Raw genomic sequence first — 14,036 nt, forward strand, 5'->3', positions numbered from 1 at the left:
TTGTACCCCAGTTAAAAATTTCCATGGATATGTATGACACACTGGTGAATTCTCACTTTCGAAGAATGCATTCATATTTTAAGGCGATCCCAGAAACCGTGCCACTTATGTCCATGGGCAGTCTCCGGTATTGCAGATCATCCCTATTCACTTGAATGCAATGCCCGTAAAACAAAAGTGGCACTGTTAATGGGAGAGTGAGAGGGGTTATATGGAAAAAAACAACACTTTTTTGGTTTTGATGCCAAATTGTAAAGTAGATTCTGGGTCTGCTCTGGCCCCACATCTGACCTTGTGCATCCTGCATTGCTTCTGAGGCGCTTCTATGCGTATTATCCCAACAGGAGCAGCGAGGGGTACTCAAGAATAGCTGGGGAATTGCCAAGGCATGTATATAAACCTTGCGATTTTTTCCCGATAGTTTGGAGGTCAAATTGTACAATTTTTGGATCCTAGACAATACCTACAGAAAAACATTCTGAAACTCCCTCAGCCTTAATCCGCATTGTTCCTTTTGGTTGTGTTAATCACTATGTTGAAAAAAACCTCCTAGAATATACAGTGTTTTAGATTGGAAGAACATCTTACCTTCCCCCGATTGTCATATTAAGAAGCATGGTTGGTAAAAAATCCAAGATTACTTGGAGCAGAGCATTTCAAAATTCAGCCCCTCCTCAGTAGTAAATATAAAATGGTTAGTGTGCCTTTAAAAGATCAGTAAACAGTTCCTGGTGACCCAAAAAGTAAAACAGAATCAACTTTCAAAAAACTAATTTTAATCAAAACAAAAAAAATTGTTGATCATTAACAAGTTTATAAAACAGTGATTTAGTTACATAAATAAATTGATATCAGTGTATCAAATCTTAATTACTTTCAACTTCATGAGCATGTTTACATGGGGTGATGAAGTACAACCTTTTTACCTAGTATAATAAATAAAATGAAGAGCATGAAAGTTCTCTTTTTCTAAACAAAAATACTTACAAACATACCTAAAGCATGTTCTCTAATGAAGGGAACGAGAGACACTAGACAACTTTTGCACCAAAAACATAAAAAATAAAAACGGCTTTAGAAAGCCCAAGGATACAGAACCATTCAGCTAAAATTAAAGACAAAATATTGTAACCAATAAGTTGGTATTTAATTATAATGAACAGTTTGGTAGTTAGATCTCCAGTTTGGTTATTTTAAAGCATTAAGACAAGGCAAGATAGAAGGCTGTTTTTTGTTTGAGTAAATCTAGAGACGAAATCAAAAAAAAAAAAAAAGTTTGAACAGTCATACCTACACAACTTTCTGTCCTGCACAAAGTCCAAATACCTATGCAGACATATAATAATTGTGCACAATAGGTTAGCTTATTGTTAGCTTGTTGCCAAGGCGTCATGGATGAACATCTATTTTTGGATGCATTTTTGTGTGTTGAAGTGTCTCTTGGAAGATCTCTCTGTGGCCCCAAACCCCTTTTTGTGGCATATACTATTAATGCTAAGGCTTGCGGCTCTGGCTGAAAAGGATGTCTCATTTTTTGAATCAACAGGTCAGGTATGCGCATATTTAAAAAGGTAAAATATTCCTACAAATTTATAAATCAAAAGTAAAAAAGTAAATCCCCCCCCCAGAAAAAAACACAAAACAAAAAGAAACAAAAACAACCAGTATCCGCCCAGCCATGCAGTGAATCAAGGTGGCTCTGCATAGATGCCCAGCATGTAATGATCACCACCAAAGCCAACACTGAAGCGAGGCTTATGTCTCACTTGGATATGTTTTCCTCCTGTGTTTAGTCTGTTTAAAACCAAGCTACTGCAGCTTCAAGTATTTTGCATTACATAGAATATTCTTTATAAATTAGTTAATGTTATACTTTGTTTTCAATATTCAGACATATACTATAATATATATATACAGTACAATAAATGCTCTCATTCTTTTTCTTGATAATCCCTGAGAATGTATGTTGACAGTCGCTAAGTTTCCACATGCTTGTGGTGCCATGCTTTTTAGATGTACTGCGTTGCAAAGCCACATAAAGTCAGCCTTAATTGATTTTTTTTCATATTTATTGTTTGTTTTGGGGTTCTGTGGTTAAGTATGTTGAAATGTAAGAATGATATACAGAGGAGTAAAGCTGGATCCATTCGAGGTACTTGTCACGGGATGAAGGGTTTAAGGATTTTTTTAATTTTTTTTTAACGTTTGGTATTTTTTTCTTCAAGATTTTCTGTCTCTTTTAAAGCCATTTGCATTTTGAGGCTGTTAACGAATACAGAAACAGGAGCTATGTGGGCTTTTGCCACTCGACAACATATACTCAGTGTAAACCAAACCTTAAACCTCTCACATACACACAGATAAAACAAAAAAAAAATATATATATATAAAAAAAAAAAGGAAAAAAATAAAATATATATAAAAACACAAACTTTCACAACATGACAATTTCGTTTGCAAACTCAATTTAACTATACACAATACCGGTGTGGCTCTTTTTTTTTTTGTGTTTTGACTTTTTTTCTTAAGTTAAAAAGGATAAAAAGGCAGGCTCAAGTAAAAACAAACCTTCTCCCCCCTCCCCCCATTCACACATCAACCAAATCGTTCACGGACCAGCATCATCAGTTTCTTTTTTCCTTTGTAGATTTGTTTTAGGTTGTCAATGAACTGTGTAAACTGAATGTGTCCATCGTGAGCCATTAAGAAGGTCTCTCGGGCCTTGCTAAGAAACTCTATAAATTCACTGTAGTGTCGAGGACTAATGTGTGTAAGCCGCGAATGTGTTGTGTTTATGTAGGCCCCAATTGTGGCATCCAAGAGCTGTCTCAAAGGGGATTTGTCCAGTGACATAAGCTTGCCAGAGTTCCTCCGTCCATGAAGTCCCACCATCCCAGGGGTGGTCAAAGTGCACCTGCGCAAAATGTCTGAAAGTACTGTCGCACATTTTACACTTGTGACCACAAGAGGTATTATCGCCGCTAGCTCATTTTTCCCAAGAGAGTGGCTGAGCGCACATGCCCACAAAACGTCATTAATGGCAGGGTGTGTATCCTGGTTGTAACTCAGGTTAAGATGAGTCATGGCCAAGGTAGCCAGTTTGTATGCCCTCATGGGGTAACCACGGTGTTCCATGTACCGTGCTATCGTGAAAAGCTGTGTATAGCTCATGCCAGTCGTAGCAGCATCAAGGACAATTTGGTAAGCAGTCTCAAAAGCTATGTGATCCTTTTCACATAAAGTAAGTGCTGACAGGGCACAGTTTTGTGGGTCCTTCATAGCGCACTGGAGTGCAAGCGTCCTAGCACTGCCGGCCAGCTTTTCCTGTTGATGGCAGTCCAGATGCAAACGGACAATAGTGCTGTTAGACATCACTGTTGTAGCAACGATGCTAGTGGCCTCCGTTGGTGTGAAGAGAGTGAACCAGCTCTGCATGATGCTGTCGAGTGCATAAACACCTGCATACAAAAAGAAAGGGGGGGGGGGGATAAAGGGTTTTTACATTTGTATTGAATATTTATTTTAACCTACTACTAAACAGGATTAATTCTACTATAACATGGCTGCCGTCTTCAAAGTTTCCATTTCGCGTATCTCCCATAAAAACTTGCACACTCCAAATAAGTTGCTGCTTTAACATTTTTATGTCAAACCGTTTCAAATTACTATTAAAGAGGCTGTCACCACATTATGTACAAGATAGGGCACTTATAATGTGATCGGCGCTGATATGTAGATTACAGCAGTGGTTTTTGTTTAGAAAAACAATCTATTTTCACCAAGTTATGACCTATTTTAGCTTTATGCTAATGTCTTTAATAGACAACTGGATGTGTTTTTAGTTTTGACCAAGTGGGCGTTTTACAGAGAAGTGTATGACGCTGACCAATCAGCATCATACACTTCTCCCCATTCATTTACTCTGCACATAGTGATCTGCGTTCACTATGTGCAGTCACCTACACACATTAACGTTACTGAAGTGTCTTGGCAGTAAATTGACATCACCTCCAGCCGGGACAGGATATCTATTCACAAACCCAACACTTCGGTAACATTTGTGTGTGACTTATAGCACAGCAAGCGTAATCTCGCAAGATTTCGCTATAAATGACAGCACAGCGTGATCTCTATGTGCTGTGTGAGTTAGTCACACACAAACGTTACTGAAGTATCGGGATTGTGAATAGACATCCCGTCCCGGCTGGAGGTGATGTCTATTTACTGTCAAGACACTTCAGTAACGTTAATGTGTGTGTATGTGACTGCACATAGTGAACAACGCAGGATCACTATGTGCAGAGTAAATGAATGGGGAGACGTGTATGACGCTGATTGGTCACTGATTGGTCAGCGTCATACACTTCTCTCCATAACGCCCACTTGGACAACTGGGCGTGTTTTACTTTTTGACCATTAAGAAAGTCATTAGCATAAAGCTAAAATAGGTCATAACTTAGTGAAAATGGATCGTTTATCTAAATAAAAAACACAGCTGTTACCTACATTACAGCGCCGATCACATTATGTACAAGATAGGCCACTTATAATGTGGTGACAGAGCCTCTTTACAAAAGGGATAGTAGACTTTCAATATTTGTTCCCTTTTATCAAGGTAGAGTCCTTGCCATATGCACTACAAATTAAAGGGATTTCTAGAGAACTTGATTTTGCTCATTTAAACGTAACGAGTTACTTCCATATAGACTGTTGCTCAGGCAGTCAGATGCACCATTCCACCGTTATCAATCTGTTCTTTCAGGGGCCATTCCAATGGGTGGGTCAACCACATCACATGCAGCCTGAACCCCTCCCTCTTCCCCTACATCTTGCAAGCAGGAAGATTTATTTGGTATTGTCTGATGTGCCGGATATCACACGACTGGTGCGGATAACTGATAGAGATGGAATGGTGCAAATGACCGGAGCGGCCATCTATATGTAAGATACTCTGAAATTTAAAATTAGCAAAAACAGGTTATAAGTTGGAAGACCCCTTTTAAGAGGTTATCCTACCACATAGGCCCAGTTTGTTAACTATAGCAATAAGCCCTAAATACTTACAACATTAATCTGTATTTTTTTGTAAAAAAAAAAATTTGAGAGCTGAAAGTAAACCGATTAAAACGGCACTGCGCGATTATTTATAGAAAAATGACTAAGTCTACAGTCAAATTCTCGGCGATTGATCTTGCGTATGAATTCAAACCAGAACCGTGCCGCACATAGGTACTCACCTACTTCAGTTGCACATGTTACTAGCCATCGGACCATTTCCCGCCGCCGCCAGTTTAAAGTGGATAATGTCATACGCATTACCTAAAAGACACAAGTTTGTAATACATGATTTATCAAGACCAGAGTTTAATAAGTACAAATGCGTGCTAACAATATATTAGCACATTCCTACCACAAATGTGCTTCCTACTATATACTCTTTTCATATGGAAATTAAAAGGTGTTGTCCAGGGTCAGAAAACATGGCTGCTTTCTTCCAGAAATACCACCACACTTGTCCATAGGTGGTGTCTGGTATTGCGGCTCAGCTCCATTGAAGTTTGGGACCCTCATCCATTAACCAGAATGAAGAGCAGCTACAAGGAGTGTCTAAGCCTCATTCACAAGACAGGGACAGAGTGTCGGCCGATAAAAACGGCCGTTTTTCCCGGCCGGTTTGCACCCGTTCCGGGCCGTGTTGCCATTTTTAACGGCCGATTTTGACCCGTTTTGCATCAGTTTTTTCCCTGTCCATTTTAAAAATCGGATGAATTTCATTTAAATTTGTTGCCACACACAGCCCTCTGTAGATAATGCCACCCAGCGAGAGAGAGAGCGAGAGACACGGAATACATGGCCATCACTCGGGACACATTCCGGTGATGGCCGTGTATTACCCGGCCCCATAGACTTCGGGTCCTCCAGTGAGCAAACACAGCTCCTGTCTGGGAACAAAGGATTCTGAACCATCAATATTGTTACTTAAAATAACACATAGGCAGAATGGAAGGTAATAGGGCTGGGTTACAAATTATGCAGTTGAGCGAGCCACATGTATAGAATTCATACAATCATAGGCAGGCAACTCTGGTCCACAGTAAAACTGTATTCACACGTTGCGGTCAACCTGCGTTTTCATGCCGCGATTTAATCTAAAAAAATTTAAAAAAAAAACTGAAAATCGCAGCAGGAAAAAAAATATGCAATTGACTGACGCAGCCTAAGGGCTCATTCAGACTAGCTTGTTCTCATCCGTTTAAATAACCGACAGTACACGGACCCATGCAAGTCGATAGGGCTATTCAGACATGCATGATTTTTCACGCAGCGAGTGTCCGTTGCGTGAAACTCACTGCATGTCTATATTGGTCCGATTTTGCAGACATTGCACGACATTCATGTGTTTGCAGTGGATAATCACGGACGTGAAAAAGTGATGCCACACCGACAAGAAATACAGGAAATACGGTCATTTTTGCACACGCAAATCAGACACTCGTGTGAATGTAGATTGTAAGGTAAAAAAAAAAACCCTTTACTGATTTTAGACCCAATATCACTACATATCCTTGAAAATAAGTTAATGTTTTAAACTGTGTTACGGAAGGGCTTGTTCACTGGTGTCACAGTACGTCCTTTTAGTAAGATTATTAATGCATTACACCAATTTCAATGAGAACTGTGTAATGCTTTATTTCACCTATGGTGGCACTGCAGGGGATTTGAACACTTACTGCTGGAATCCTCCATACATTACAGCTGCAGGATTAACTTGGGACCATATTTTAAAAAGATCCTTTAACAAAAAGTAATTCTCCGAGTGGACCAATTTAAGGTCTTTCCCATATTGACAAAATTTTGTATACGGTGTGCCATGCGATCAGTTACTCCTATTCAGAAGAGAACTGCTGGAAAATTCCATTGACTTGGCAGCCACTCTAAATCCTAATTTGCAACTGGTGCGTGCCTTGGGCTACGGCTGGGATATTGAAGAAACTTTTCAGGGACCCAAAGGAGTTTTCCAATGAAGGACATTTAGGACATATCCTCAGGACGTCATAAGTGTCAGATAGATGCAGGTCCCACCTCTGGGACCCGCACCTATCTTCAGAACGGGGCACACTAAACCCTGTTGAGCCGCTCTGTGTTGCGGCTGAATGAGGTGAATTCCGACCATAAAAAAAGTTATATGGTCGTGAGTTAGGAAAACCTCGTAACTCACTGAGCTACGCTGGTTCTGTAAGCTCCATAGAACTGAATGGTAGTTACGGAAATGGCGTAGCTCGCATGCTACGCTGCTTCCATAACTGCCATTCACTAGTATGGGAGTTACGGAAACAGCGTAGCAGGAGCATGATGAAAATAACTTGGTTTAAAATGTATGCATTTGAAAACTCCCCTTTAAAAATCCAGCGTTTGCCCCTGTTGTGAGTTGCGTAACTCGCTGAGCTACGCAGTTTCCGTAACACCCACCGTAGTGAATGGCAGTTCAAGGAAGCAGCGTAGCAAGCAAGCTACGCAGTTTCCGTAACTACCATTCAGTTCTAGGGAACTTACGGAAACTGCGTAGCTCAGCGAGTTACGCAACTCACGACCTGTAACCTTTTTTTATGGTCGGAATTCACCTCAGCCACAACACAGAGCAGCAGAACGGGGTTTAGGGTGAACCGTTCTGAAGATAGGTGCGGGTCCCAGAGGTGGGACCCGCACCTATCTGAAATTCATGACATATCATGAGGAGATGTCATAAATGTCTTCGATGGGAAAACCCCTTTAAGAATGGAACGGTCATATTGTGAGCCTTGGTCATAAAATTCTACTCCGATGAGCCGTACTAATAAAGCCCATTATTTATCTATTGGTTAATGACGGATTAGCAGATCAACAATGGAATGTGACAATCTGCCTAAAATCTCGCTGTAATTAAAGCTGGTGGTAAACTGATTACCCTAATCACCCATACTACGAGACGCTGGGTTCTTCCACAAATTATCAATCTTGGGATTTGAGGAGTCTCATTCACTTTTTGCAACACAGTCAAAAAGCTGATGCAACATTCTGTCTGTACATATTGAAAGTACCAAGGGAAATGCGTTTTGCTTTGCAGTTTATACAAAATGCCTACTCTGAATGTATGCCATTTACCACTCGGGAATATAGAAATTGATTTCACACGCTGTTTGGCAAGGCTATTAGAGGGCCCATAGATAACCATTATGAGGAATCAATACTAAGCTTAACCTATACATCACCCCTCTGCTGAATGCGAAGGTGTTTTTAACGGAGCGCAGATTATAATTTATGCAGAGAATGGATATCTGCTTTATAAAATATTACAGTATCATAGCGGAACAATGGTACACTCAAAGCTAGAAGAAGAAACTGGCCAGACAATTGATAAGAATTAATGTATTAAGTTTCCAACATCAGAAAACTGCAAACAGTAGTTACTATATTTTGTGTGTGACTTTTATCACCATCCTTGAGCAGCATTTTATACTGTATGTATATAGATATACGCTAAAGAGTTGTGCAACTTTGGATCAGTGCAAGAGGAGTACAGCAACGTATGGATAGAGTTCATGCCTGTATAATTGCCCAGAGCGGAAATCACAATTCTGCCAGTTCTCATTGGAAATCGTGGACAAGCTTGACATCAAGCAGACCCCTATGAGCTTCGCGGATGTCCTAAGACACAGTTGCACAGCACATTTTTACCACACATTGTCGTTTCTGGATATTAATTCTATAAACGGTGTGACAAGAGTGGATAGTTGTGTAATAAGAATCTAATTTGCATTTTTATACCTACAATCCAGGTTCCTTTATGTCCTAGAAATCTTAGAATTACAATACCCAGCTGCAGAACGGTAACGCATGCCAGTACTTATGAGAATTTCACCAACCTGAAGGCCCAGCTCCAATGATACTTTCAGCAGCGTTATATCTGGTAAGCTGTCCATTAACGTTGCGATTTTAAATGCATCTTGTGCTAGTTTAAATATGTGCGATGAGGAGTGAATATTTTTCTGGATGGATTCTAACACTGTTTCCAGTCTCCTAACATCACCTGTGGATGGAAGAGGAGGAGAAAAAAAAAAAGGTATCCATCAGCATCTAAGTCCACGAGAAATTACTTATTCCAAGCACATCTCCGGAACCAGTGGAGAGAGACCCTGTTAAGAAAGCGTATGGCCCCTTAGCTCAGCTGACCAGGGAAAGCTTTAATGCAAACACAACTAGAAAATATATAAAATCGGCAGAGGAGGAATTAACCAAAAAAATATAAAAGTTAAACAGGAATCAAATGTAAAAAAAAGGAAAAAAAAAAAAGGTAAAGTCTGGATGTGGCCATTTGTTTTTTAGAACTGGAAGGCCGTCTTCAGTAGCAATTGGGATCCGAAATGGCTTAACCTTACATAAGATTATGGTCATGCATATGGCTGGAGATCTGCTGCCGTCAAAGCGATGCAAACCTCAATAGCGACCCCATTGTAAATAGATGGGGGTCAACCGGTCACCATTTAGATCAGTTGTACGACAGACCCAGCACAGCATCATAGTTTCCGTTCTAATAGCCATGATTACAATGTGAACACAGCCGAATACTTTTGAAAGCCTAAACATTAACTGATTTTTGTTAGAAATTACATAGGTCTACTGGGTCAAGGAATCAAAATAGATTCAGTGCAGAGTAGCGTTTACGCGATATCACAGGGACAGATAACACAGCTTTTCAGCATGAGAACCACACATCTCTCCTTGCTTGACCAAAACAAGTGGATGGGGGATGGCAGAGAGAAAATGGCGCTAAAAGAGGCCATACTTGAATTTTCCAAGTTTAAGTGGAGTAAGGCGGACAGAAAGTACATTTATAGGGCCTTATCAAAACGGTCAGATAAACCGGCCTTACTGCCCACATCAACCAATCACAATGCAGCTTTAATTATTCCAGAGCAGTTTGAAAAAAAAGATCTGAGCTCTGATTATTATGGGCAATAAAGCCGGTTTATTTCTCATAAAGGTCCTAGAGGAGGAATTGCTTCATTGTTGTGCACCCCGCAGCGTGTAATCTCAGCCGTTCGACTGCATTCACATGAAATATGCATGCGGCACACCAGGAAACATTTATGCATAATGCTTCACAGGACGCTGCGCAGACCCATAGCAACCAGATCTTACCATTATTTCTGAAAACTATAAGAATTTACAAAAAAGTCCTGGTGGTTTTAGCAGTAAACGTTTTTGTAGTTCCTTATGAGAGAACATGGGATTTGCAGATCTCGCCACAATCTACAGCGTATTCACCGAATAGAAATACTAGAGCTCGAGTAGAAGGTTTAAGGACTAGTAAAGTAACATACCTTTGGCTGCGGTCAGCATTGTAGATGCCAGCTCACACTGTTGTGACTCAATATGACTCAGGGTGAACCAACGGGGATAACGGTTAGGAACAACGGAGGCGATGTGGTGTGGCCGAGACATGTCTCCAGTGGGTGCTGTGGATTCCAACACAAGCAACCTGCACAGACAGAAGAGAATCAATAACCAAACCAGGGCTCAGTCGTCACATACATGCCTATCTGCATCTTTAGTGCAAATGGAATGGAGTCAATGCAAGATTAAGCGCACACACATTCATAGGGAATTTCTGACTTTTTAGAATAGCAAACATCAGGATTAAGTTGCCAAAATTCCTTTAATCTGGCAACCAGTCTCGTGCTGAATGAGCGGTAAGGTATGTATGTATGTATGTATGTAGGTAGGTAGGTATGTAGGTATGTAGGTTAGCTTCCAATAGTTACGAATGTCTGATAATCTGGCACTATGGATTAAGAGGTAGTCAGATCTGGTATCTGGTATTTTGTCAACCTTTTGCCAAAACTAACTAGTCTTGGAGAACGATACTATAGGTGAATAATCCTCCAGTTTATTACAACAGGTAACCAGGTTTCCACAAAAAAAAAAAAAAAAAAAAAAAAAAAAAAAAAAATACACAAAAACACATTCATAGATTATAGATTATGAATGGTTATTCAATTCTGACGTTTTATAAAATTAAAATGCAATGCTGGGAGCTAAAAGTGTAGTCCAGTCAGAGCAAGTAAAAATGACGGGGGAGCGGAGTTTCTTACTGCACAGCGAGAGCAGTCAAGGCGATGTGCAGGCACTACAACTTCATTCACTTGACATGAGCAATGCTTCAGCCCCTTCGTTCTTGCTGATCGCGAGGATCTGATCGCGGCGATGCCCTCACTTGCTCGGATTGGAATACCTTTAAGATCTCCGTTTTAACCCTGGTTTGGGTATAGTGGATTAAGCCGTTAGAGAGCCATACTAACCTCATTGCTCGCAGTGCAATCTTATATGCCAGTTCAGCATCTTGAGGTAGGAGGGAAGTGAACAGATACTTGGCAAATGTGTGCATTGGAATACTCTCTCGATGTATAAGTTCACCTAAACCGCTGTACGGCCCAGCTGCGCCAAGAAAACATACATTACTTCAATGTGCTCACACAGCTCTGCATAATAACACATCCACAAAATACTAGGTCACATCGGCATCTGCTGCAGTTCTGTGCATGTAAAACATTACCATAGGCTGCTTTACTTTTTATTTCCTACCACATATTAGATCATTGATGAAGTATTTTGGAAAACCTGGGAGGAAATTTAGGCTCGAAATGTTAAAAACATTAAATCTAATAGACCATCATCTACTGGAATACAAAGCAATGGATATACAGTAATAGGTTGTAAAATATATACTGCATAAAGATGGTCTTAAGATATTACACTTTCAGGAAAAGTTATTCTTAATATAATAAAAAGTTCTATAATTTTCCAATAATTTTTATCAATTCTGTAATGGTTTTCAAAATATCTGCTTGTGGTCATTAAACGGGCCCCTTCATCGTATATAGCACCAGTGGATAAAAAAAATACACCCTGGTCATAGGACGATCACATACCAGGCACAGCTCTGATAAAGTCGGGTTCACAAGTCGGTAAATTTGAGTTTGGTTTTTTTTTGCCGCAAATTGATAGGGGTAAAAACGCAAATTGACTAGGACACGTGAACACAGTCTAACACCCGTGTGATCAACCTACCCAGGACAGATTTGTATCCCCCTTAACCTGCACAGGACCACTGCAGCCTGTAACGGCCGACACAAAACAACGCAAGACCGCGATAGAAGCGACTTATCGCCGACAAACGACTTCACAACCTCTCCATAAATATTAGATTGGGGAACCAGCAGCAAAGACTAAGTTCCTCCGACATTACCATAGAAACCGACAGCAAGTAATGTCCAGAAGCAGCGCTGTCCATGCCCACCATATCTAACCAAATATTTACAGCAAATTAGTTCAATGTCCGTTCCTCACCTTCTAACAGGAAGACTGCTTGTTTTCTGAAGATTTTCACCAGCGTATCATCCAGCTCAATCTCTTGCAGTTTAGAAATGAGCTGCTCCTCATTGCGGCAGACCTTCTCTTGTGCGTACAAGCCATCTGGCATTATTCGCTGCTGCCCCAGCCCGATCAGCGCTACCTCCACCGCCAGCGTTAAGTAAGACTCTCCTTCTTCAAGGAACTTGTGGGGAGACAGGTGCTGATATTCCAGAGATTTACAATGCCCAAAGCCATCTGTGGTATAAAAACACCAACACTGAGAAAGATATTCAAAAAGGGTCAAACAAATGACTCTGACTGCAAATTCCCTGTCATTTATTATCCCCCCAACCAGCTAGAAATACAGAAATATACAAAAGGTGGAACTACTTCGTCATTTGGTGGCTCCATTCAGATTTTAACATCTCTGAAGGGTGAGGTATAGCGTGCCTCATACCTCTGGAGTTATTGAAGTCAAGTGAGCCAGTTCTGCACTCATCAATATGTATTAGAGGCAGCCATCACTCTGCATAGATAATGGTTATACATGAAGGGGACGCCAAGCCTTTCTTTATTCGATTACGGCATATGGCTTCAAGATTTAGATTTTAAAATTGATAGTCTTACGAGAAAAAAAATAAAAATCATAAATTTTCATTTTCTAGGGAGATTGCGGCCTACGACAAAGGCCCCACAATTCTAACAAATCTCAATAATATCTACTTAGAAGCAGCTGGAATGCCATCAATAATTTAAGACTAGCAGTGGGTATCCAGAGTCACTTATTGAAATCGCGTACTCCGAGTGCTGAGCAAGGACGCTCATTTGTGTCACAATTATTTCATAAACGTGGAATTCAGTTAAAACATTAACACTTATCAAATGTGTCTCGTGTTGAAAGGTAATAACTTACTGGTGAATCTGTCACATGGGCATGGCACTCATCCACCCGCCGTCTTATTATAACGGCTATACCCAAGTCTCTTTAGATAGTCACATTCTTGGTGGTTGTGCGTCCGTTATTTTGTGTTCGTGAAGGGGGAACGCATTCACAGATTGCATTTGAGGACAGGTATGCCATGCTCCAAATGTGGCATTTATTTAACATGGACTGCAAGGTGCAAAATAGATTATTGTAACCAGTACTGGATTTACAGGTCTGGAGCCTGTAGGCTCATGACGGGCATCCTAGACCATGCCCATCAAGTAGACCGCAAGTGAATTTATGGCTTTAACCCCTTAATGAGCGGGCCTGAAAACACCTTAATGACCAGCTAAATATTTCTGTTTTTGCCGCTCTTCCTTTCAGCAGCCATAACTATTATTTTTTCATTGACGTGGCTGTATGAGGCCTTGTTTTATGCGAGAGAAATTGTATTTTGTTTCCCCACAGTTTGGTGTGGTAAAAAAACAAAACAATTTTTTACAGTGTGAATACAGGAAAAAGCGATTCTCGATATAGTTTTTCTTGTTTATTTTTTATTCCGTTCATGTTTCACACTAAATAACCTATTAGATTAATTATTCAGGTTATTACGGTCGTGTAGATACCTAAAATGTGTAGGTTTTTTGTTTCTATTTAGTGTAGGGGCAATAAAATGTATTTTATGCAAAATAATGACTTTCTTGGGACTTTTTATTGT

At 40.2% G+C, this 14,036-nt stretch overlaps 1 protein-coding gene across 1 annotated transcript in view; it reads right to left on the reverse strand.

Annotated features, from left to right (window-relative positions):
- Positions 1-805: 805 nt before the first annotated feature.
- ZSWIM6 (zinc finger SWIM-type containing 6) overlaps positions 806-14,036 on the reverse strand; it is a 124,794-nt gene continuing 111,563 nt past the window's right edge. The window contains exons 9-14 of the mRNA XM_075839334.1: positions 12,388-12,648; positions 11,340-11,475; positions 10,362-10,519; positions 8,904-9,067; positions 5,238-5,319; positions 806-3,458 (exon numbers count right to left, since the gene is read on the reverse strand). Of these exons, the coding sequence (XP_075695449.1) occupies positions 2,596-3,458; positions 5,238-5,319; positions 8,904-9,067; positions 10,362-10,519; positions 11,340-11,475; positions 12,388-12,648 (1,664 nt within the window). The 3' untranslated portion in view covers positions 806-2,595. The remainder of the gene's footprint in view (positions 3,459-5,237; positions 5,320-8,903; positions 9,068-10,361; positions 10,520-11,339; positions 11,476-12,387; positions 12,649-14,036) is intronic.

The sequence above is a fragment of the Rhinoderma darwinii genome, chromosome 1 (genome assembly GCF_050947455.1).
Source record: "Rhinoderma darwinii isolate aRhiDar2 chromosome 1, aRhiDar2.hap1, whole genome shotgun sequence".
NCBI classification, from domain to species: domain Eukaryota; kingdom Metazoa; phylum Chordata; class Amphibia; order Anura; family Rhinodermatidae; genus Rhinoderma; species Rhinoderma darwinii.